The sequence below is a fragment of the Dermacentor andersoni genome, chromosome 1, assembly GCF_023375885.2.
Source record: "Dermacentor andersoni chromosome 1, qqDerAnde1_hic_scaffold, whole genome shotgun sequence".
Lineage (NCBI taxonomy): Eukaryota > Metazoa > Arthropoda > Arachnida > Ixodida > Ixodidae > Dermacentor > Dermacentor andersoni.
Genome location: NC_092814.1, coordinates 176,394,199 through 176,418,760, shown reverse-complemented (window position 1 = coordinate 176,418,760; position 24,562 = coordinate 176,394,199). Strand labels below are relative to the sequence as shown.

At 43.9% G+C, this 24,562-nt stretch overlaps 1 protein-coding gene across 4 annotated transcripts in view; it reads left to right on the top strand.

The window, feature by feature from the left end:
- RabGGTa (Rab geranylgeranyltransferase subunit alpha) overlaps window positions 1-24,562 on the top strand; it is a 68,578-nt gene that overhangs the window by 24,611 nt on the left and 19,405 nt on the right. For 3 of the 4 annotated variants that reach the window (XM_050195075.3, XM_055062807.2, XM_055062806.2), the window contains exons 7-11: window positions 5,591-5,673; window positions 12,798-12,890; window positions 16,198-16,352; window positions 17,025-17,113; window positions 24,302-24,430. In XM_050195075.3, coding sequence (XP_050051032.1) covers window positions 5,591-5,673; window positions 12,798-12,890; window positions 16,198-16,352; window positions 17,025-17,113; window positions 24,302-24,430 — 549 coding nt within the window. The remainder of the gene's footprint in view (window positions 1-5,590; window positions 5,674-12,797; window positions 12,891-16,197; window positions 16,353-17,024; window positions 17,114-24,301; window positions 24,431-24,562) is intronic. The other variant, XM_050195076.3, reaches the window with a different exon arrangement.

The window sequence follows — 24,562 nt, the reverse complement described above, 5'->3', positions numbered from 1 at the left end:
TAATAGAATGTCCTAGTTGGTAAAGAAGCTGTACAGCTTGTGTTTGCAGCTTGTTTACCAACTGCACAAGCAGTGTAGCTGCACTTTATGCCTTGTCAACATTACCTTCCATTTGTATTGCTTACCTGCCGCAATAGCCCAGTGCCTATGATGTTGCGCTGCTGAGCAACACCATAGGCTGACCTCGGCTGTGGCGGCCGCATCCTGATGGGGGCGGAATGCAAAAATGCTCATGTACCGTGCATTGGGTGCACGTTAAAGAAACCCTGGTTGTCAAAATTAATCCGAAGCCCCACACTACACAGTGCCTTATAATCATATTGTGGTTTTAGCACGTAAAACCCCAGAATTCATTTTTAATTATTTTTTGCTTATCTTGCAATATACTGTTACTTATTTGTAATGCTTTATTTTTTCCAATGATTCTTTTTTTTGTAATGGTGGCCAATTTTCTAGTTAACAAATGTATGACAAACATTTTACAAAATTCTGCAACCTTGTTTCTTTGCACTTTAGACCATGCCCTTACTTTTTCTTGAGGTTCACATAAGGAACCCAGAGTTTTTCATAGCGGATATGAATGAATTGGCGGTGGTGGTGGGGCAGAGCAGCCACTCATAATTTGTGGTAATGGAGAAAAGTGTGCTCTCATGTGGTATTGCTGCAAGAAAAAAAGCAGGCCAGTTTACGATTCATGTGCCTTTGAGTCTGTATAAATGCTGTCCTTTGGTTTAATGCAATGGCAATGCTACACTGGCACCCCCCATGGTGGCCGCATACCGAAGGAGGCGGAATGCAAAAATGCTCCTGTACTGTCAGGGTGCCCACAATACATGAACCTTTGAAAACCCTTGAAATTCAAAAGTATGTTTTCAAGGCCCTTGAAAGTCATTTCATTATTTTTTCCCTTGAACATCCTTAAATTTCTTGAGTGATACAGTCTAAGATCGATTTTGTGATCTGCTTTCTATGGTGGAAAAGTGGGGACCCAGCAAACTTGCTATTTTTCAAACAACAGTACAGTAAAAAAGAAAAATATGTGATCCGTCACACCTTCCTACGTGTCACACACATATCTTTGCCACACTCACCTTTGATCCATGCACCTCGCATGGCACACTTTCGTTGTAGTCACACCCTCTTGCACCTCTCCCCCTTCTTCGTACCACCCCTTCTCTGTTGGTGCTGTCGGACCCGTGTTACAGAGAAGTGGAAGAGAAACAGAAGGAAGGCGCGTGAGACTAGAAATGCGGCGAAATTCTGTCACAGCGAGTGCTCAGAACAAGGACGGCTGCAGTGGCTCAATATTTTTTCGTGCAGTCAATGTGTTTTATCTTGGAGGCAATCGGTGAGGCTAATGCCTCCGGCGGTGTTGCAATAGTTGTGGATAAATCTGTAGCTTGTCAACAGATCGCCCTCCAGACACCCCTTGAGGCCGTGTCGGTTCGGGCAATCCTTTTTAACAAACTGGTGACTGTGCTCTTTATACATACCGCCTAACTATCACCCGAAAAAAAAAAAAAAAAAACGATTTCCATAACCTAATTAATCAGCTTCCTGACCCTTACATACTCGTGGGTGATTTTAATGCCCACAACACGATGTGGGGAGATTTGCGATGCGATGCGAGAGGTCGATTAATTGAAAATTTTCTTTTGACTTCTAGTGCCTGCCTGTTCAATAAGAAGGAGCCGACGTATTACAGTGTCCAACACAACACATATTCAGCAATAGATTTAGCAATCTGTTCTTCTCTTCTGCCTCACCTAGAATTGTCCATGATCAATTAGTTGTATGGAAGTGACCACTTCGCTGTAATTTTAAATGTGATAACTCTGCATGAGAACCCTCCACATATTCCTCGATGGAAATTAGCATTGGCGGATTGGGAGCATTTTAAAGAGTCATCTTATTCACCACCAGATTTTATAAATAATTTTACTATAGATGATGCCATTGCATATTTTACTGCTTTTATTATTGATTCAGCCGAAAAGTTTATCCCGCAGACGAATGGTGGTTTACTAAGAAGACGTGTTTCCTGGTGGAACGAAGACTGTAGAGAGGCACGAAAGAGACAGAACAAGGCATGGGGCTTATTGCGCAGATCGCCTAATGCCGAAAAGTTAATTCACTTTAAACAAATTAAATCACAGGGAAGGCAGACACGACGTCAGGCAAAGAGAGAAAGCTGGGTGCGGTTCCTCTCCGGCATTAATTCATACATGCAGGAGGCAAAAGTGTGGAATGGCTTGAGAAAGCTACAAGGGCAACAAATCCATCTGTTGCCTCTGGTGAACGACCAAGGGGATACCTTGCAAGACCGGGCAGACTCTCTTGGGTAACACTTTGAGCATGTGTCGAGCTCAATACACTATTCCGAATCTTTCCTTAAATACAATGAAATAGAAAAAATTAAGCCATTCATTTGTAAATGCAGATACGACGAAGCGTATAACTGGCCATTCAGTATTGCCGAGTTCAGAGCTGCCTTGATCTCATGCAAGAGCACTGCACTGGGACCTGACCGAGTCATGTATGACATGATCAAAAACTTGCACGCTGACACACAAGTTACACTACTCGCACTCTTGGGCTGCCGGATACCTATTTGGGCTACCTATTTGAACACTATTTGGGCTGCCCGATACCTTCCACACACATGGAAAGAAGCAATTGTAGTCCCTGTTTTGAAGCAGGGGAAAGACCCATCCCTGGCGGCGAGCTATCGCCCAATAGCTCTTACAAGCTGCCTGTGTAAGCTTTTTGAAGAAATGATTAATCGCAGACTCATACATTTCCTTGAACTCAACAATATACTTGATCCCTATCAGTGTGGCTTCAGAGAAGGCTGGTCAACAACAGATCATCTCGTACGCATTGAATATATTCGTGATGCATTTGTACATAAACAGTTCTTCTTATCAATATTCCTTGACATGGAGAAGGCGTATGACACAACGTGGCCTTACGGGATCTTGCGAGACTTGTCGGGAATGGGCATCTGTGGAAATATGCTGAAAATAATTGAAAGCTGTTTGTTGAATTGTATCTTGCGCATGAAAATCAGCAACATATTGTTGCGACCTTTCACACAAGAAACAGGTGTACCCCAGGGAGGCGTGCTTAGTTGTACGCTCTTTATCGTGAAGATGAACACGCTTTGTGCTTCATTACCACCTGTCATTCTTTATTCCGTCTACGTGGACGACATTCAGATCGGCTTCAAATCCTATAACCTCGCAGTATGCGAGAGACAGGTGCAGCAGGGCTTGAACAAGGTTTCGAAGTGGGCAGACAAAAACGGATTGAAAATCAACCCCCACAAAAGTTCTTGTGTTCTTTTTACTTGAAAGAGAGGCCTAGTTCCAGATCCTTGTGTTCAACTGTGTGGACATCAAATACCTATCAACAAAGAACACAAATTTCTAGGTATTATACTTGACTCCAAGCTTACTTTTATTCAGCACATTAACTATCTTAAAGAAAAATGTCTAAGGACAATGAACTTACTTAAAATTCTATCCCACACAACATGGGGTAGCGACAGGAAGTGTCTGATGAATGTTTATAAGAGCCTAATTTGATCACGATTGGACTATGGTGCCGTCTTGTATAACTCTGCCACTCCGAGCGCACTAAAGATTCTAGATCCTGTCCACCATCTAGGTATCCGCGTAGCCACTGGCACTTTCAGGACAAGTCCTATTGAAAGCTTATACGCGGAATCAAATGAATGGTCACTCCATCTACAGAGAACTTGCTTCAGCCTCACATATTTCCTGAAAATACACTCCAATCATTAACATCCATGTTTTAACACTGTTAACGATATGACGTGTACTACACTTTTCCATAACCGTCCCTCTGTAAGACAGCCTTTCTCACTTCCTGTGAGGGAGCTTAGTGATGAAATGCATGTCCCACTCCTCAAGCTTCACCTAATGCATCCAACCAAGCTGTTACCACCTTGGGAGTGGCAGGTGATAGAATGTGACATATCCTTTTTAGAAGTAACAAAACACACACCAGAGATCGAAATCTGAATGCATTTCCTAGAACTCCAGCACAAGCACTCCTGCGCAGAGTTCTACACAGACGCCTCGAAGTCAAATGCCGGAGTGTCCTATGCTGCCGTCGCCCCATCCTTCTCAGAATCCGATGCACTGCATCCGGAAACAAGTATCTTTACGGTCGAGGCCTACGCATTACTGTCTGCTGTGAAGCATATAAGAAAATCAAAACTTCAAAAATCAGCTATAGTATATACAGGCTCCCTAAGCATCGTGAAGGCCTTGATGTCACTCTATACACACAAAAATCCAGTACTTAATGAAATCTATTCTGTCTTGTGTAAAGCGTACATATCTAACCAGCACATCATTATATGCTGGGTGCCTGGCCATAGGAGCATCGAGGGTAACGTTCTGGCGGACGAGATGGCCACGTCAATCGCATCACAAGCTGTTAACCCTACCGCTGAGGTGCCTGTCACAGATCTGAGGCCTTTCTTATGAAAGAAACCGCGAAACCACTGGCAATGCATGTGGGACACGGAAACAAATAAGAAGCTCCACCTGATAAAGCCACAGTTAGGATTCTGGCCCTCTACTACAAAATCACGCCGAACAGATGTCCTATTCTGTTGTCTCAGAATAGAACACACATTTGGCACCCATAATTTTCTACTAAAGAAAGGGCTAATATTACCAACTTCATTAATATAAGTGTAACTATACTGTTTTAGAAATGTTCTGGCAGTAAAAAATTGGTGCGTGGGATGCCACTCTGCACCCTTGAAAAAACTTTGACAGGGCCTTGAAAGACCTTGAATATCTTTGAATTTTTATTGCTGAGACCTGTGCAAACCCTGATTGTACATTGAGTGTACATCACACCATGTCTCATAGGCAGGTCAGGGTTTTTTCACGTAAAAACCCAGATTATAGATTTTTTAATTTTTAAATTTTTATTGTCTACATTGGCAAGAAAGTGTGGTGCCCACATTTATCCTGATAAACTGCTATATGTTTGTTCAGTGCCAGACATAGTAGCCGTGTGATCGGGCCACTAGAATCCCATCATAATCGGTGTACTATGGCATTCTTGGAATGGGACCTGTTCCAAAACCTTCGAAATGTGTGGCCTTGTTATTTTGTTTAAATGGCTGCAGTCAAATAGTAATTGGATCATTCTAAACAACCGTAACACTCTGTAACATATAATGTTTTTTTTGCTACGCAAGGCTTTATGATGGCCTGCCATTAGACGTTTTTGTGTGCGTGTGAGAGAAGAATGTCCAGTAAGAGAAAAGCGCAAAGGTTGGCAGAAGGAGTGCAGGTGGATAAACTTGCACGGCCTCTTTAAAATAATGGTTACAATTGTGAAAACTGATATCGTTAACTTTGGTGAAATCTTTATCATGGTTGAATTTTTAGCAGTTAGGAAATTTGTTTGTTCTGGGCTTGATTAGCATGTTTTTATTTTTCATTTTTATTTTACTTTGCTGGTGGCTACATTGAGAATTACTCTCATGTAAGAATTTGTGTTTCAACATTTTAATCAGAACTACTTTTCGTGCCTTTTATAGAAAGGCCTGCTCTGGACTTTCTCTTACTTTATATTTCGAGGGAGACTCGTAAGGTTATTCTCCACTTCACCCGGCAGATCTCGGTGAGCATGCCTTCATTGGTCATAAAACATTTTTTGTACAGTCAAGTGTTGTATGTTTATATCTGTAACATCTGTGTCAAGTCTTTCACGAAAAGATTGAGACTGGAATTGATGTAATATTACTATAGTTTTATTGCTAATGGCCAAACATTTTGTTAAAATTGTTTTAAGAACAGTGAATGCAATTACTTTGCATACACTAATGGGACCTTAGGATATCAAAGAAATGGTGTCAGCAACAATGCAGACATGCAGAACCTGTGCTCAGCTTGGGCTTCTGCATGTACTAAACTAATGCTGTTCATGTTGCCATGATTTTTATGCACCATTTTCATTACTTTTTTGTTACATAGGTGCCTGTGCCATTCGCTTCTCTTTACCAGATGAACCTGAATAAGCATAGAGGGAACAAAAGAAAACCTGAAGCCCCTTCCCCAAACTCCAAAATAATATTGTGAGCCTTGAAAGCTTGAGCGAAAAAAATGGAAAATGTTGCTGCAATGGCTTCAGGGCGTTTACAATCTTAGCTCCCCACCAAACAGTCTGCTACACAACCGAGTCAGAGCAGTGTTGGTTCCATCATCTCCTCACTGTGGATGAACTTGATGACCGGAAGTCAACTGGGCCACTGCATTGCATGCTGCCCCTGCTGGCAATCACACAGCTTGACTTTACACCTCCATTCTCCACAAGCTGTTTCTGCTGCAAGTATTTTAGCAGATGGGCATTATTCTGAGCATGTTGTCCTCAGCGTTGCTTGACTCATTGGCATATGTGGTTCACAGAATTGTGGATGTTGTGTTCACTGCTATTTCCATCATTTCTTAAGCTCTGCATCACCTTCAGTCAGCAGCTCGGCTTCAATGTTTAATAACTGGCTACTGACCTCGGCTCACTCTGTTCACCGGCCTCACTCTGTGTGTGTGATGACCCTAATATGGGGGCAAAGGTTCGTGCACTCAAATGTTCTAACGGTTCTCTTAGGCGGAGCCTCCGAGAACCCAATTGAGGACAAAGCCGTTGGTTTGAACACACACACAAACTTTTAATGGAACAAACAAAAAAGCTTAAAATAAATAGAAGAAAATAGAAAACATAAAAGAAACACTCAAATAGACATAATCGCAGAAAGAAACACTTGGGGCTAGTATGGAGCTACCTAGTGCGCGAGTCCGGGCTTGCCACGACGGCAGGACACACAACAGTCTCGACGCGGCGACGCGGCGACAAGCTGACGAAAGGAGTGGCCCCGGTCTCACCAAAGGTCGTGGTGTAAGTTGGTCGACCGGGCGACCGGAGCTGGCCAGCTCTGTCTCTGAGAAGTAAAGCAGGCGGCTTGGTGGCACGAGCAGATGGCGGCGGCGTTCTGGCCGGGCAGCTGGGTGTAGAGCTCGGGCCCGTAGCCCGACTGCTCTTGTCCTGCCCACGGGTGCAGAAGCTCGAACGCCGACCTCAGGCAGCAGGTGGCACGAAAGACGGGGGCGGCGTTCTGGCCGGGCAGCTGGCGTAGAACTCGGGCCCGAAGCCCGACTGTTCTCGTCATACCCACGAGCACAGAAGCTCACTGGCCTTGAGGAGCTGGCGGCACGCTCGGGTAGATGGGCGACGCACAGGAACAGGTTGGCAGGAGGCCCCGGTCGGGTGAAGTCCTGGTGGCTCGGGTCCGGAACCCGACGGCCCGTCTTCAACGCCCGCTCCGGTGGTTGACCTCCTCCTGCCGTCGCTTCCTGGGACTCTCCTGGCGTCTCCCCTGTGTCTCCCGCTTCTGCCAGTGCACCACGCCTTTTCTTCTCTCTGGCCGATTAGGCATTCTCCGATTGGCTGCCTGATGCCCCGTGGTCTTTTCTAATTGGTTTGCTTTTCTTCTTTTAGTTGTTTTTCTTGCGCCGCGCGTTCTCGTGCCGGACGCTCTTCGGCGTTGTTTTCCTTCTTCCAGCACGGAATCTGCCGCAGCACGCGCACTCCTTGTCGTCTGCTCCTGACCGTCCCGATCACCGTACCATGTCACGCACCACACATCACATAAGCCCCTTTTTTTAACAAGTTTTTCAGAAGAAATACTGCCGCTCAGTGCGCGACATAGTTCACGCATGCTCGAACACTACACTCATGGTCCGTTCACAAGAACTCACTGTATGGTTCCATGGCACAGTTCACTGAGCGCACAGAAAAAAATATTAAAGGAAAACACTAATTCGAAGAAACCACAACAACTGAAAAGAAACTGTAGCATCACAGGCTATCACGACACACTCTATAAACCATCAAGTTGAAGTCACCAAGTCCGAGGTCGAAAGTCCATGAAGAGCCATAAGGAAAGCATCGTCTCTTTTAGGTGACCCTTTCCCATATCAAGCGCACTAGACCTTTATCTTCTCTGTCAGAGTGCACTGGCCAGTTCGTGACCATATCGCTCTGGGCATTAATGTCTTTGCATGGCGTCGACCAAGTCACTGCCTGCATTCTAAGGTAGTGAACATTGTAATGCGTGGTTGCCGCATCAGTGCCAGTGGTCGAACTACGCACGACTGCATGAAAACACAAAGGATGTTCTGAATCCTTAAAGCCACAAGTTGGTTGGGTACACATGCCTGAGCCCTCCCAAGTGCGCATAGGGTCGCAAGCAGTTGCCTTTGTTGAATTCAAGGAACGCAGTAAGGACAACTCAATACTTTTTATTGAAACCAAACCTGGTTCCTCAGGAGCCCTGATATCTTCAGGTCCATCTTGACCCTGGCGCAAACACTCCAACATACTATATTTAGCCTGTGGGAGGTTCACAGTTCTAACTTTAGTTTTCTCAAGCATGCTTATGCATGGTAGCTCTGAACCTTGTACAAACCAGTCATCGCCTGCGCTGGGCCCACGCAGCACTGGTTGAGGTACGGAAGCAATCTGCTTCTTGTCTTGTGACCTAACATCAGTATCTTTGTCTACAATGGCATGATCACAAGTTGTCTCTCCTTGAGACACTTTTTGCTCGCCGAGGCCTGAGGCCATGTCGGAGGGAACCCTCAGGTCGCCGCTGCACTGCTGTGCTGCATCCTCAACCGCGGATCTTGTCCCTGCGGGGCAAGCATCCGTGAGTGATGAATCTAGACATTTGATACTAAGGTGTACCCTGCGAAGCTCCTCCTCCAGACGTGCCCTCTCAGCTGCCTGTTCTGCCACACGCCTGTCGCACTCCCTCCGAGCTTTCGCGCATATTAACAACCATCTGTCTTGCACCCATCTGTGCAAGTCTGCCCCATGCAAACCCAATCGCTGGGCCACGGTGGCTAAGTCAAACAAACTAATTTCTGGCTGTTTCTTGCTCACATATGCGCCCTCAGCCTCTGAGACATTTAGCCGCAATTGTAAGTTCTTCTCCTCCAATGCAAGTTCCTCCCTCCTAGCCTTGCGTTCGGCTGCGCGCTCTTCTCGCGCACGCTCTTCCTGTTCATTCAACCATGCCCTCAACTCCACACCTTCTAGCCCCATGCGTTCGGCTAGGGCTAACAGCTGTCGTGTGCTAGCAGCCATAGTTCCTAGCCTTTAGAAAAAAATCCAAACGAACGGCTTTGTCCTGTCGCGGACGCCAATTTGTCATGACCCTAATATGGGGGCAAAGGTTCGTGCACTCAAATGTTTTAACGGTTCTCTTAGGCGGAGCCTCCGAGAACCCATTTGAGGACAAAGCCGTTGGTTTGAACACACACACAAACTTTTAATGGAACAAACAAAAAAGCTTAAAATAAATAGAAGAAAATAGAAAACATAAAAGAAACACTCAAATAGACATAATCGCAGAAAGAAACACTTGGGGCTAGTATGGAGCTACCTAGTGCGCGAGTCCGGGCTTGCCACGACGGCAGGGACACACAACAGTCTCGACGCGGCGACGCGGCGACAAGCTGACGAAAGAAGTGGCGCCGGTCTCACCAAAGGTCGTGGTGTAAGTTGGTCGACCGGGCGACCGGAGCTGGCCAGCTCTGTCTCGGAGAAGTAAAGCAGGTGGCTTGGTGGCACGAGCAGATGGCGGCGGCGTTCTGGCGGGGCAGCTGGGTGTAGAGCTCGGGCCCGTAGCCCGACTGCTCTTGTCCTGCCCACGGGCGCAGAAGCTCGAACGCCGGCCTCGGGCAGCAGGCGGAACGAAAGACGGGGACGGCGTTCTGGCCAGGCAGCTGGCGTAGAACTCGGGCCCGAAGCCCGACTGTTCTCGTCGTACCCACGAGCACAGAAGCTCACCGGCCTTGAGGAGCTGGCGGCACGCTCGGGTAGACGGGCGACGCACAGGAACAGGTTGGCAGGAGGCCCTGGTCGGGTCCTCCTGCCAACCTGTTCCTGTGCGTCCGGGTCCGGAACCCGACGGCCCGTCTTCAACGCCCGCTCCGGTGGTTGACCTCCTCCTGCCGTCGCTTCCTGGGACTCTCCTGGCGTCTCCCCTGCGTCTCCCACTTCTGCCAGCGCACCACGCTTTTTCTTCTCTCTGGCCGATTAGGCATTCTCCGATTGGCTGCCTGATGCCCCGTGGTCTTTTCTAATTGGTTTGCTTTTCTTCTTTTAGTTGTTTTTCTTGCGCCGCTCGTTCTCGTGCCGGACGCTCTTCGGCGTCGTTGTTTTCCTTCTTCCAGCACGGCATCTGCTGCGGCGCGCGCACTCCTTGTCGTCTGCTCCTGACCGTTCCGATCACCGCACCATGTCGCGCACCACACATCACAGTGTGATGACCTTGACACAACAACCTGTACTGGAAACGGATCACTGGCCTGTGCTATGTGCTGGTGCCATGAACATTATGGGGAACATGCCTGGCAGTGCCCGAAGCCCTGTGACTTCATAGCAAAGCCCTGGGCAATGTACTGAAGGTGGCTAGTGCCTTGCTCAACATTCAGATCCCTGTTCCTTATTACTAACAACTTAACCAAGATCTACTACCTCATTGCCATGGATGCTGAGGTGTGCATCAGCTCTCCTATGCTGGAGGAGTGCTACCCATCACCATATTTAATGGGTTGACTAAATATATATGTTCAATAGTCAGTGACGCTAAATAACAGCTTGCAGTGGACTTTTCGCTCACTTTTCCTAATTCATGCCCTTTATCAGTGCAGTCTTACTCTGGCACTTCAAGTAGTTGTTGACCTCTGACATTGCCGGCTCCTGGACTGCTATACTTAGCACCTTAAGTTATTACATTAATGTTGCCATTGCTGTGTTTTGTTCAGGCGCATAGCAAGGTCTCGTCTCCATAGTCTGCTATCCTCCCAGAATGTGTCAAGCTTTTTCGGCCCCTGTCATATGACATGTGTAATGTCATGCACTACATTGTAATGATCAGAACACCAGTCTTCACTCATTCTTCCTACCTCACCTCGATTTTCAGACTTCTACCAGTTGCCACCACCCCTACTTGCGAGCATCATTTCACCAAGGTCTCTTCAATGCTCTGCTCTACTAGTATGGTGTCGCACATAAAAAGGCCAACTGCAATGAAATTTTGGACTGTGTAAAAGCCTAGTTTAAGTTAGTGTAGGTATAGAGGAACCTCCTTGCAAAATTTGACGTTTGAAATACGATCGAAAGTGTCATGAAAAGCTAACAAAAATAGCCGCTATTGTGTACCGAAACTGACCCTCTGTGGTGGTGTAGTGGCTTTGGTATTGCGCTGCTAAGCCAGAGAGCATGGAAACGGATCCCGGCTGCAGCAGCCACATCTTGATGGAGCTGAAATGCAAAAATGCCCTTGTATGTTGGGTGCACGTTAAATAACCCCAGGTAGTCAAAATTAATGGAGAGTCCCCCACTATGGCGTGCCTCATTATCATATTCTGGTTTTGGCATGTAAAATCCCAGAATTTAATTTCTATACAGAAACTGGAAAAAAAAAAACACCACCATTACTGCTTGCCAGAAGTGACGTATTACCTAGAATGCCCAGCTCCTTGCCATGACCTCTGAGATAAGCCGAGACCACGTGAACACTTCCTATTGATAGCGCTTCAAAATGTGCAATCTGGACTTTGCTACTGGACTTAGCTGGACTTAGCTGTCAGTCAAGTGCAGGACAAAGCCAGTCTGCACCATATAGCATGGTTAGACTGGAGCACACAAGCACAAGTGCGTACTCCAGCTTGACTGTGCACATAGTGGGCATTGCACTATACGCACTATAGTTGCACGTAGCTGCATCTGCTGCGCGTGGCTGCCCAATCTCCGAGGCCGTGCTGTTGTGGAGCGTAGATACCTTGGTCGCCGCGAAGTGCCGCAACGAGCTGTTTGTTGTCGAGATGCTCGGACAATTGCGTGGTCTGATTGGTCTGTGTAGGTGATGTAGCTCCAAGCTTGTAGTGACACAAGCCAGCCCGAACACCTAGCAAACGCAGCTACTCGTGACGCACTGAAAAATCTTGGAGGTGGCGTGCTGGGACTTAAGTCATAGCAACAACTATCAGGTGCACACGTCATCTGCTTAGGTGCTGTTTAAAGGCTGCTAACAAGAAAACTATACAATTACCAGCCCTATGGCTTCACCAAGATTGGTTCAGTGATATATACTAGTACTGAAGGGAAATTTCGTTGCAGTAGACCGTTAAAGCTTGTCTTCTACACTACACCGCAGCTCCTTGGCAACTTCTGCTACTGATCACCAGCTGCACCTCTTGATCTTGTTGACTATGCCAGTGGTGCCAAGACTGTTATGCATATTGTTCTACCACCTCTTGCTTGACAACATTCCTAGGAGAGCTTAGTTAACCATGCACTTTTCATGTCATGTCATGCAGAACGATGCCACACACACACCCTTTCAACCCCCTGCAATGTCCTGTGTAAAGTGGTACAGCACTACTTAAAACACTTTGTCCTCCTCCGCAATAGTTATGAGAATTTGATTGAATCAAACCTGCCTGCCAGTGTCATTTTTGACGACAACAACCAGTCTGCTTCCCCAAAACATAGTGCTTGCCTGTCCAAGTAAAGAGTCACTCGTTGATAGTTTGATAGTACTGATGATTTTTGATAGTATATACATTAATTATCCAGTATGTAAGCTAGAGTACTCATGAGCCTTGTGCTGGGCTGTTAGATTATGAAGTGTAGCAGCTTTGACATGCATGTGCTTTTTTTGTTCTTCATTGCTACAGCTCGCAGATACAAATATTTTCATTACTGTAAATGGGTCATCACTTCAACTCTCATGGGAAGCTCCATGCCAGTCACTTTGCTCATCACTTTGGGTAAGCACTAACATTCATGCTTCATAGGTTCAAAACTATGTTAAAGGGCCCCTCACTAGGCCGCATAGCAAATTTTGGTTATATGCTGGAAGTTGTTACGTGCCCTCCAAGGAGTGTTCTATTGCAAGAATTTTTCAAATGAGTTCACTAATAGCAGAGATAGAAATATTTGAAGTGCCGTGAACCCATGATTTCAGAAGGCGAGCATCACCGCCAACATACACTCTCCACTCTCTCATACACTCTCATACACCAACATACACACTCCAGTCTAGCCTCTGCAAGCGCAATTCCTTCCCTGTATTCTCCCATACCAGAGCCAGAGGATCATGTCACAAATAAGTCACGAGCCCTGCCACCTTTTTTTTGTCCTTTCTTTCCAACATACACTCTCCACTCTCTCATACACTCTCATACACCAACATACACACTCCAGTCAAGCCTCTGCAAGCGGAATTCCTTCCCTGTATTCTCCCATACCAGAGCCGGAGGATCATGTCACAAATAAGTCACGAGCCCTGCCACCTTTTTTTTGTCCTTTCTATCCCCCCCCTCTCACTATCCCTCTCCCCCACTCTCTCTCTCTCTTTTTCCTTGCACATTTTTGTTGATTGCTGAGTGGCGCACTTCTGGTGACGGTCTTGTGTGCGAGCTGTTGTGTTTGTCTCGTTTCGCGTAGCAGACAATTTTGCGTGCTCTGCACGAGAACACCTGATTAGCGCTTTAAGTCAGTGTCACAATCACGAGCACTGAGGCAGACACGAGAGGATGAAAGAGCATGATTGCGGTGCTGGAGCACAGTAGAAAAATGACATAGTTTCGTCCTCTGCACACGTGACTGGATGACATGGGAACAAGCAGACGAAAAGGAAGTACATATCTCTTGCAGCAGTACGGAGAAAAACAAAAAAAGCACAGACATTTGGTTTGTATGTTTTAGTATTTCTCTAAACTTTAATTCATCTATTGAAGCAACAGATTAAACAAATAACTAATGTTGCCTTGAATAATTCTTGGAGTCGCATGTCACTGTGAGTGACATCACAGCACCGCCGTGTACTTAGGTGCACTTATGCGATTGACGTCGACGTTCCGGCTGGGAGCGCGGCACCTTTGAGGAGAAGGGCATGGTTTGAAATTTAAGCTCTTTCCGCAGCACATGGGTGTGTAATAATTAGCAGACACGATCGTTAGCATGCATTGTATACACTGCGCTTGTCAGCTAAAAATGGCCAGACCTGGTGAAGGGCCCTTTTAAAGACCAAAAAACGTACTGCTTTTCTTTTACACTTCAAAACTCATAAAATTTTGAAATTGACAGAACTGGCCTAAGTAGGTGTAATTATAGAGGGACACTAGATAGAAATGCTAAAGCACTTTATGCTGATAGATCATTGTTTTATGTGCGTTTGCATTTCCTTAGTGCAAAACAATTGATTATGGCCCGAGAAAGTAAATGTCAAACCTGCCTTTTATAATTTCAAGCCCAAGCAATGTCATTGGGATGTCATGAGTTTGGCTGTGTTTTTACATGTTTGGGTCTTATGCACGAAAGGTCCATAAAAGCTCCTAGGCCTAGCAATGTAATGGATTTTTGATCAATAGGCAACTAGCCTTAAGCAAACACTGCCAAAGTCATGGGCAGCTGTTGTAGGAATTCCAAGGTAGCATCGCCACCCACTTTTCATTTCTTCCATCCTTAGTATATCAAGCCTCTGCTTGTGGTTAAACTTTAAATTTCCTACAAAAACTGTAATAGAGGGAACTTTGGTACTGCAATTATTCAGCTACCTAGGGAATGGGGGTTTTGTCTACTTTTTGTACTTGTGACTTCAGACGTTCTTGTGGCATTATTTTATTGTGTTTTATCTTGATAGTTTTCTAAACACAGCAAGGCACTAGAAGTCTTTGAGCACATGCATGGTCATTACGAATCGTTGCACTTATAACACAATATTTTGTCAAAATGATCATTTGCGGAGTCACAAAGTCATTTGAAGCCAGAAGGATGAAATTTAAGCAAATCCATATACTGCCCCGTGATTGCAATACTGGCTGAACTGCATACTTGAGCTCCTATAGACGCTAGTGCCAGAATTCTCTCGATAAATGTCTAAAGAAACTCTACAGTTAAACTGACCCCTTTATTGTTCTGTGACTGTAATCTACCAATCTAGCTTTACTTGAGGGGAGACTAAAGAAAAACACTTTGACTGATAAATTATTTGTCTAAAACCCTATTTTCAACAAGTTTGTGGTAAGATGTTGATTAATGCTAGAGAAAATGAAGGCCAAACTTCCATATTAATTTCGGGCCATAACCTCTGCGCCAGCGCATCAGTAAGACGTCATGGACTTCGAAGTATTTTCTCGCATTTGGGCTGTTGTGGCACAGTATATGTTCTCGAAATTTGCTAAGTTCAGTCTTTTGGTTTTTTAGAATGCAGTGTAGCTCAACTTTACCAATAAAATTTTTATTAAGCCCGAGCAGACGCCGTCAAATTCTGTGACATCACAGCAAGCTGGTGTGGCAATTTCACTTTCGCATTGCCACTCGTTTTTTTATGTTTCCATCCTTGCTGGCTTATCAAGCCTCCTTTCATGGTAAAAGTGGGTTTTTTGATTTGTCAATGTGTAATTTGTACTACTTATACTACATCTCGAATTATTTTCCTCTTTAGCCTGTCCCTTTAACATTCTACTTTAGTGTCCTTTTGAGGCTCTTAAGTATGTACCACAATGTTACTGCTTCCTTTGTGTCCACAATAATACAGGAAATTGTCAGTGGCTTTTGAACAGCTACACTTGGTCAGTAAAAAAAGAAAAACGCTCATTGTATTGTTTAATTGTATCTGCCTCTAAATATGGTCTGATTCATTACATATCCTGGAGATGCACTTGTAGTGTGGTCTTGCTCCTGATACCTTGTGCATTTGTGGTTCGATCTGTTCTTACGATACCACATGGCCAATTTGACTGATGGTTATTGGTATTCTGCCAGATATTAATTTAGTACTTGTAATTGAGTAACATCACACACTTTTTAGCTTGGATATCACTCTTTCAGGTTTGGCTATGTTTGTAATTTTCTGGCACTGTGAAGTTTATGAAAAAAAATTAAAATTAGGCAGGTTCCATCAAACATGGCCTCCAGCAAGCGTCCCACCTCCGAGATTTAATTGTACAAATGGTGCACTTCAGCCATATTGGCATTAGTAACATATGGAAATGTGTACCTTCCATAATGCTGTATGTTGAAATAACAAGAAATGTTATATTATAATTGCAAATCTACTGTTGCTTTCAGTGGTGCCATCTGCATGAAGGATCACTACCTGGTGATTGCACAGTGAAGGCTGTAGTGCAAGGAAAAGATGAATTTGCAGTTGCTAGTCTTTTTATATCATCAACGCAAAATGAATCGAAGGCCACTGGAAACATTCCACGCAATCATCTGTTCAGGTACAGCTTGTTTTGAGTACCTCAAAGCTGAAGAATGCTTCAGGCATTAATGAGGTCACATTTTAATGCTACATTTCTTTCATTTACTATGCTGCTGTTCAGAGAGAACTGATGTGCTGTGTCATTATACCCATAAAACGTGCTTGCATATAATACAGAATTTCAGAAAATATTTTACTTGTTTTCATTTCTTGCCCCAGAAAGTAGACATACCAAGCCACATTCTGCTTGGTGCTTGTTCTAAATTAGTCACATAAAATATATTATTCAAGATTTTTTGCATGTTCAAGGCATTGAGGTCTCATTCCAATATTGTGCAGTCTGCAGCTCTTGAATAAAGCAAAAAAAAAAATTGTGTCAGTACTCTTTTTGGGGCATGAAACCACATAATTTGTTCTTTTCCCTTACATTTTCTTTTCCTTGCACTTTGAAAATGGTGGGTGTTCAGTTTTGATATGAGGACTTCTTTTTAGTAGGTCATAGAAACATTATCTTTTAGTCGTGCAGTACTCATCATAAGAATCATGTTGAAAAGGAAAGTAGTTTTCATCATGCCAGGATTATTGTGCATCATGGCCATAAGAAGTGTTTTTTTTCTAAACTCTTGAAACTTACTTATGTGGTGGTTGGAAAATGCATGTGTGTATTCCTTTTCTCACTTTGTGCCTTCAGTTGTGAACTGAGTGCAGCCCGCACTTCTGTGTTGGAGAATGAGCTGAAGACATGTAGGCAGCTGCATGACCTCGAGCCTCTCAACAAGTGTAAGTGCCCGACAAATTGTCTCAGAGTAGTAATGTACACTGTCCTGTTTGTCTTGAGAAAGAATCTTGTTTGGTTTCTGGAATTTTAAAAAGAAACCCACCATCTTTATTTATCTTATCTGCCTTTTATTAACCGTCATGGAGTTTGTTCGTTTATTCTTTATTTGCTTTTGTGTGTGTGATTCGTTTTCTACATTTTGCATAGAGGAGTATCATAGAGGGTATACTGCAAGCAGTGTTCAATGTAAGAACTGAAACCACAACTGATAATAATGAAAGCCAGGCAACTTGGTCATTTGTTACGTACTCACAACTTCAAATTTCTTCTCTGGCCCGCATTTGGGTCACCTAGGTTTTGCACCACAGGTGCACCAGCCCATCTTCATGTACCTTGCCAGGAATGTTTGATGCAAAGGCCACAGGCGTGAAGAAACCATCATTCTTCTTCTTTTTCAGCCAAGCTTTTCACATTATTTTACATTTTAAGGAATGTGTGACATATTCATAATGATAGAGTGGTGCCAACACTGCATACCTTCCTCAGACTCAACAAAAGCCTAGTGACACCGTAACACTTAAGATCAGTCCTTATCGACACCTGGTTACTTAAAACCAAGAAAAACTACTTTCTTGATCAGGTGGCATGCCCAGGTACATGCTTGCATCAGCGCCCTCGTGTATGTGGACAAAGGGTCAATTCCTCCAGTTTGTTCAGATAAAAGCATCTTTTCTTTTGCCTATGCACATAGATACTGGCTTAACGTTATGTTACAGTTCATTGCCTTCACTTTTCGTTCTGTACGGCTGCATCATCTGGTGGCATTTGAAATGTACTACGCGTTCATTTATTGTCCGTGACGATGCAGCAATGTCTTGCACAAAGTATCCATTTTCTCAAAAATCGGTAACAACAAAGTGATTAAACACTTGCCATATAGTGTATTGCATGTAGCTTTGTGTTATACCAGAATATTTGGTTTATCTTTTCTGGCCTAATTTTGAAAAGGGTGAAAGCCAATGTCCATGAGGAGGAACACTTGAGTATGAGAAGGACACAGTAGAACCTCATTCATATGAAAGCATATTTAGCGCCAGCAAACAAGGACGGAAGGGAGACGACACCACAATGCGCTAACTTCAACAACTTGATTTTCAGGAAATACACTTGTATAAAAAAATATGTCGATTAACGGACCCGTACCGTAAGCCAGCTGCCGGATGCTCTATGAATCATCGAAAAGTGCCAGTGGGTTGCGTAGAAGCTGTTGTATATGAGCTTCCGCTGTCCTGTGGGAAAAAATACATCGGACAGACAGGGAGATGTCTTAATGACCGATTACGGGAACATAGCCTAAATGTTAAAAATAAGCAATACGGTCATCTGTCAACCCACTGTCAGGAATGCGGCTGTGCGCCGGTGTATGGATCCTGCCGCATTCTTGCGAAGCACAAAGATAAAGACGTGCGAGAGATTATTGAGGCTCAGGCTCTCGGGCAGAATAGTGACACGTGTGTTAGTGCCCCTTCGATTGACTTGTTAGATAAGGAGACGGCTTTTTTGGGTGGTTAAGATTTGGATGAGGTGGCGCCACTGTGCATGGGTTATATAGGTGTATTTCCTGAAAATCAAGTTGTTGAAGTTAGCGCATTGTGGTGTTGTCTCCCTTCCGTCCTTGCTTGCTGGCGCTAAATATGCTTTCAGTTTACCAACACGCCCAACAAATGGCAATGCTCATTCATATGTCATGAAAAAAAAAAATGCGAGAAAGAAAACCTTTAAACCCGACAAACGTACGATCCGAAGTAACTAAAAAAGTTTGATCAACTTATATATTGTTGACATCTATGTAATGTGAAGCGCCGTGCATATCGTTGCAGCACAATACACCGATGCACATCGAGCTGGTGGTGCTCCAGCGGCCCAAGACGCATTTTGTTGTTTTTCTATTGTGTGGAGTTTTAAGAGGGCGACGGGAAACCGAAACAAACTTGAGCTGGTGGGCGACGCCGGATGCCACCAAAGTGAAACGTGATGTCCACATTGCGCCACCTGCAGCAGGGAATGGCAGTGCCTTTGCATTATCGCCTACTGGAAGCATGTAGTACGCTACCAATGGCACTACGCACCACATGCTGTAAAACAGATAGGGGAAGTTGCTTATTGCAATAGGCATAGATGGAAAGTTTTCATTATTTGGGGGGCGGCTATTTCTTTTCTCATTTCTTCTTCACACTTACCCGTCTCAAAGCAGACTGATCACATTGATAACAAAAGTCCCTTGATAATATGGCTGAAGTGCCGCTCCTATGACGCACGAAGCGCGAAAAGCAATGCGATAGGCATATAGAATGTTTAAAAATCCCACCTCTGCTCGCACCGAATCGCAAGAGTGCGTGCAGCTATATTTTGCATCAGAAGCTTGCTCTGGACCAAAGTCACATTAAAGTGACAGTTTTATTTTTCATGAGAGTGTATACGTGCTGCAAAAACAGCTTCATGGCAAAAGAATAAAAGCAAAATAAACAGACCGGGAAACGACCCTCGTATAGAGAAAAGGCAAAACTGATGCGTTCAAGAAAGTAACTGTACCAATTCTAAATGTGCCGAATTCGCAACTGAAACGTCTAAAAAAAAAAAAAAAAATAGAAATCCGCACAGAATCTTTTCTGGGATTTGTCTGAATGATGCATAAGCATTTCGTAGTACTGACGTGATATTTTTTGGTAGCATGCTGGTGTGTTTCGTATAATTGCAAGAACGACTGTGCTAGAACTGTGAAACGGAGAAGCGTGGTTGCAACACCAAAATTTTGAGACCTGCACCAGACAACGTAGAAGAGGCGAGCAGAAGCAATGTTCACTGGTGTTGTAAACAGCCTGTATCGGATGTAGACTTGAGATGGAATGACCAGGGAGATGTAGCAAATGAAGAAAATGTATGCAACATTTATTAGGTACACTGAACCATTAAGAACCGTGATCAACTGCGCTCTGGCAGCTACGTCTGGCACAACCCGTATCTTGAAAACAATCTGTGAAAGCGACAGAGTGCGGCATGTGCTGACAGCTATGTCAGTGCTGTGTGCTTGCCACTTCGTTGGCATTGAACGAGAGGCAGCACGTAGGTGAATTCGCTTGCTGCTGCGGGCGCTGTGCTGAAAGCTATCGCCTTACGGGATGGATGGAGGGACGGTTTTTCCGTTAGGTAAGGATAGAAATGCTTACGCATTTAAAACCATCAGATTTCAGTGTGCCCTCATTATCTATGAATTCGTAAGTGCCGTTGAATACCAGCTGCTGCCTAGAGGACATGTTCGAATAGGTCTCCTTCTGTGACTCACATCGTCTGCAATTCTACGGCAGACATCCGTTATCCTTGCCTTGAGCTCATCTGACGTCCGTCTTGATCATATAAACACAATCCTTCAGATAACCCCTAAGAAAGAAATCGAGTGGAGAGAGGTCAGGTGACCTAGTTGGCCAATTTACAAGCCCGTGCCTTCCAATCTGATGTGCCTTCCATGACGTTGCTCGAAAAGTTCAGTGACTCATTGGCTTTTGCGAGGACCCAATTCGAGAAATTTAGACAATTTCGCCGCTCCCTATCTTCCAACTAATGGTGCAGGTTAAGGTCGTACGGGTGAAAGGCTGAGTCCTTTAGAATCCTCCAAACTGATGACTTGGAAATTGGTACCTGGGCGGCTACATCCCACATGCTAGCATGCTCTGCCCCCTCCGGTAAACTCCGGAGGGGGATCGAGCCACAGAGGCCCCCCTTAGTTGGCATCTATGGCAATAGGTTTGGTGGTGATAGCTGTGAAGCAGCGTCTTTAGACATGGACAGAGACTTGCTGGTACCGGAATAAAAAACTGCGCACTGTCGTTTTCATGCGAGACGAGCTACTGTTCTTGAACATGTGCGCCTTGCATCATTTCTTGTTCACATGGGATCTAGCGGCCGGAAAACATATACAATCGCAATCTGCGGCAAGGAATGGTGGCGCGTTTCGGTTATCGCCTGTTGAAAGCGTTTGCTAAGCTTACAGTATGTATTCCTTAATTATACACACGTATTTCCTGTCACAGTATGAGCACCGATATGCCTACTACGTGTACCGACAGGCCTTCAGAGCGTTTTCGAATGTGCCTGTGGAGGCATGAAGCCCTTAAGGGCAGTATTTATGACACACATTTATATTTTTCCAACTGGCCGACTTTTCGGACGTTTTCGTGGCCCCTAAGGAGTTCGAAAACTAGGACGTGGACTGTGCGACTGACCAAGAAGATGCTTCAAATGGTCCGTGGGGCGAACGAGTGACGGAAGGAGTACAAGAACAGAAAGGACCTACGCATTGAGGAATGAATGGGAAAGGAAGTGTGCTGCCGCCGTTTTGAAGGAGCTTGAGCTCAAAAAGCAAAGTGTTAGCTGATGCCGAGATGCAAGTGTCCCTCATCCAAACCAAAATAAACTCTTTGAAGCAGTTAAACACAACAATGAGGCGTCGTGCACGGGCTGAGAGTATGTCAGGACAGTTGAGGTTGACTTACGAGCTGCTGAGAGAGAATCTCAATTGTGACAAAGTTCGGGCCTCATACCACTGAGCTAGCGATCAGTTGATAGAAATAGTTCACGTTCGAAAATATTTGCTTTTGTATGCATCTCCTTTTCTATTCGTATTTGAGACAATGTCCGACTCAATTTACAATTTGTTTCGAAGACATTTTATTTTCTGTGCATTTTACTAACCCCTCCCTTCTATACTCTTCTTGAATAACATGATCACTACTCCTTAGTATTCAAATTGGATTAAGTCATTTTTAAAAATTTTTTTATATGATTACCAGAAAGTGACCGCATCGAGCGATATGGTTTCAGCTCGTCTTGACATAAAACAGTTCTGCATCACTCAGGGAATTTTGCAAAGGCACTCAAGGAAAACCTGGAAAACTCAGGGAATTTGGAAATGTCAACTTCCTAGACACCCTGATAAGAGCGTCACCCGAGTTGTCTCATTTAGGTGTTTGTGTACGCACCCCTTGCTGTGACAGAGTAAAGCCATGCAATAAATTTTCCTCACTCCTTGCCTTTCTCAAGATAATTCACAATTGCGAGACCCCCATGTACTGATCACAATATCTGTACAGAAGTTGATTAAAGTAAAATTTCATGGCAGCTTTTATTTGTGTGCGACAGGTGTCGTGGAAAGCTTATCAGTTGGTGTTGCTCAAGTAGCACGCATCTAGATTCCAATGATGCGCAAGAAATCCATGCAGTTTTTAAGTGATGACATTCATGAACTTATCATACTCTAATTAAAGAATTAATTAAAGTATTCAATTCCAATGACGCACAAGAAATCCATGCAGTTTTTAAGTGATGACAATATTCATGAACTTATACCCTTATTAAGGTATTTTATTAGTATTGTCATTATTTTTGCTTACATATTAGAATCAATAAAATTGGCGAAGTGTTCAGTGATGTATTGCCAATAAATACTACTTGAATTTAAATTCTGCTAGCTCGTTACTTCGACAGAAATTGAATTTGACTCACCCTAACAGAAACTCTTAGGACGCTTAAGCTTAGCCATTAATAGTGGTACGCGATAGCATTCAAAGATTCCTGAATGCTTCTCATGCTTCCCTGCAACTGCAGCTTATGTAACCATAATGTTTACCAGGAGACACTGGCGGCGAACGCTATGCCTGAAGGTGAGCTTTCTGGTAGAAACGCGGCCTCTTGCTTGGACCGACCCCAGAGGTAATGAACAGCCATGCCAAAAACATTACATCATTTTCAGGTTTATTCTTTCACACTTTTAATATTTCAGTCTGAGATTTAACTTAAAAGGCGTGTGCTATTGATATTTTGTTTCATAACATTTGTTTGTGGGCTGTCATTCTCAAAATTTCTAGGAATAACTTTGTCAAGAATATATGACAAGGTGTGAGCAACTTTAGTGATAAAAAAGGTGTGGCAATATAACCCATATATACTCCATATATACTGCATGTCATAGCAAGGCGTGGCATAGCAAGGCATGGCATATATACATACACCTAGAAGTGTATGGGAATTTTTGTTCATGGGGACGCCGGCACCAGACGCCGACACCAACACCGGGTTTTCTGCAACACGCGGCCCTTGGTGCTATCACTTTAAAACCTCTTGTATGCAGTGGGCAGAAACACCTTACACAAAAAGGTTAAGGATTTGTAGCTAACTTGTCTTAAGTTTGAGCATTCATGTCTTCAAAAATCGAAATGTAAATTAATGACGAGATCAGCATTGTTCTAAGTTTGCAAATTTTTTTTCTTAGAGATATTTTTGTTGTAAGATGAGAAATTGAAGTGATCATTGATATTTCACCTCTGGTTCGGTTGGCTAAGACATCAATCAACCTTTATTAACAAACGTTGAAATTTCAGAAATCAATGCAATTTACGTAATATCGCTGTTGGTGGCTTTTGCACCTTAATTTTTTGGTAGGTGGGTAGCACTTTTTACAAAAGTTGTGTACTCGCAGGTTTAATATTTGGACCATAATTTTTTTTAGATGAATTAAACATTTCAACTGGCCTGCATGTTGCGTTTATCTGAACACAACTAACAGTATTTAAGTGTCATCATAAATTTAATTAGCAAAATGCAATGTGATGTTTAGCCAGGCAGTAACTGTTTTACCTGAACCATGAATGCACATATTTACAACTTAATTTTAACAGTGGATATAAACAGACAAATTTGTTTTTTTGAAGTAAATGGGCATCATCGTTGTAAATCTTTCTTGAGAATGTTGTTTTGTACTGTCACACTGCCCCTCTCTGTGGCTCTGACTTTCTGCTGCTGAGCATAAAGCTGCGAGTTCGGTTCTTGGTTGCAATGGCTGCTTTTCAATGGAGGCATCATGCGAAAAATCCTCGTATAGTTAATTTTATTTCTTGTTAAGGAACTCCAGTTGCCCAAAATTAATCCTAAGTGCTTTGGAGTTTTGGGCTGTCAAACCCAACAATTTATTTTACTTTTCCACATTTCCTGCATAATGTCTGAGTGTACATATTTTTAAATGTTTGCATAAGTGGTGTAGGCAGTACAACAGTTAATGGGTCATAGATAGCATTTTAGTGGACTGGTACTTGTACACAGTTTTTTTTTTTATAATTGCTAATATTGTTTCTTTTCAGGGCCTATCCTCACTTGTGTGCTGCTTATGAGGGCGCTGGATGGATGCAAGTTTAGAATGGATATTAAAAATTTCCTGGTTAAGTTGACTGCTGTTGATCCTATGAGGCGAAATTATTACAATGACCTAAGTAAGTTTCTTGAATAAGTGAACAGTGTGGCAGGCATTTTCTTTATGTATATGACGGTCATGTTGAATTCACACCTTAAGTAATGCTGGGACTGCATCTTTCAAAGCATAGCACTTATGTTGTTGATCCTTT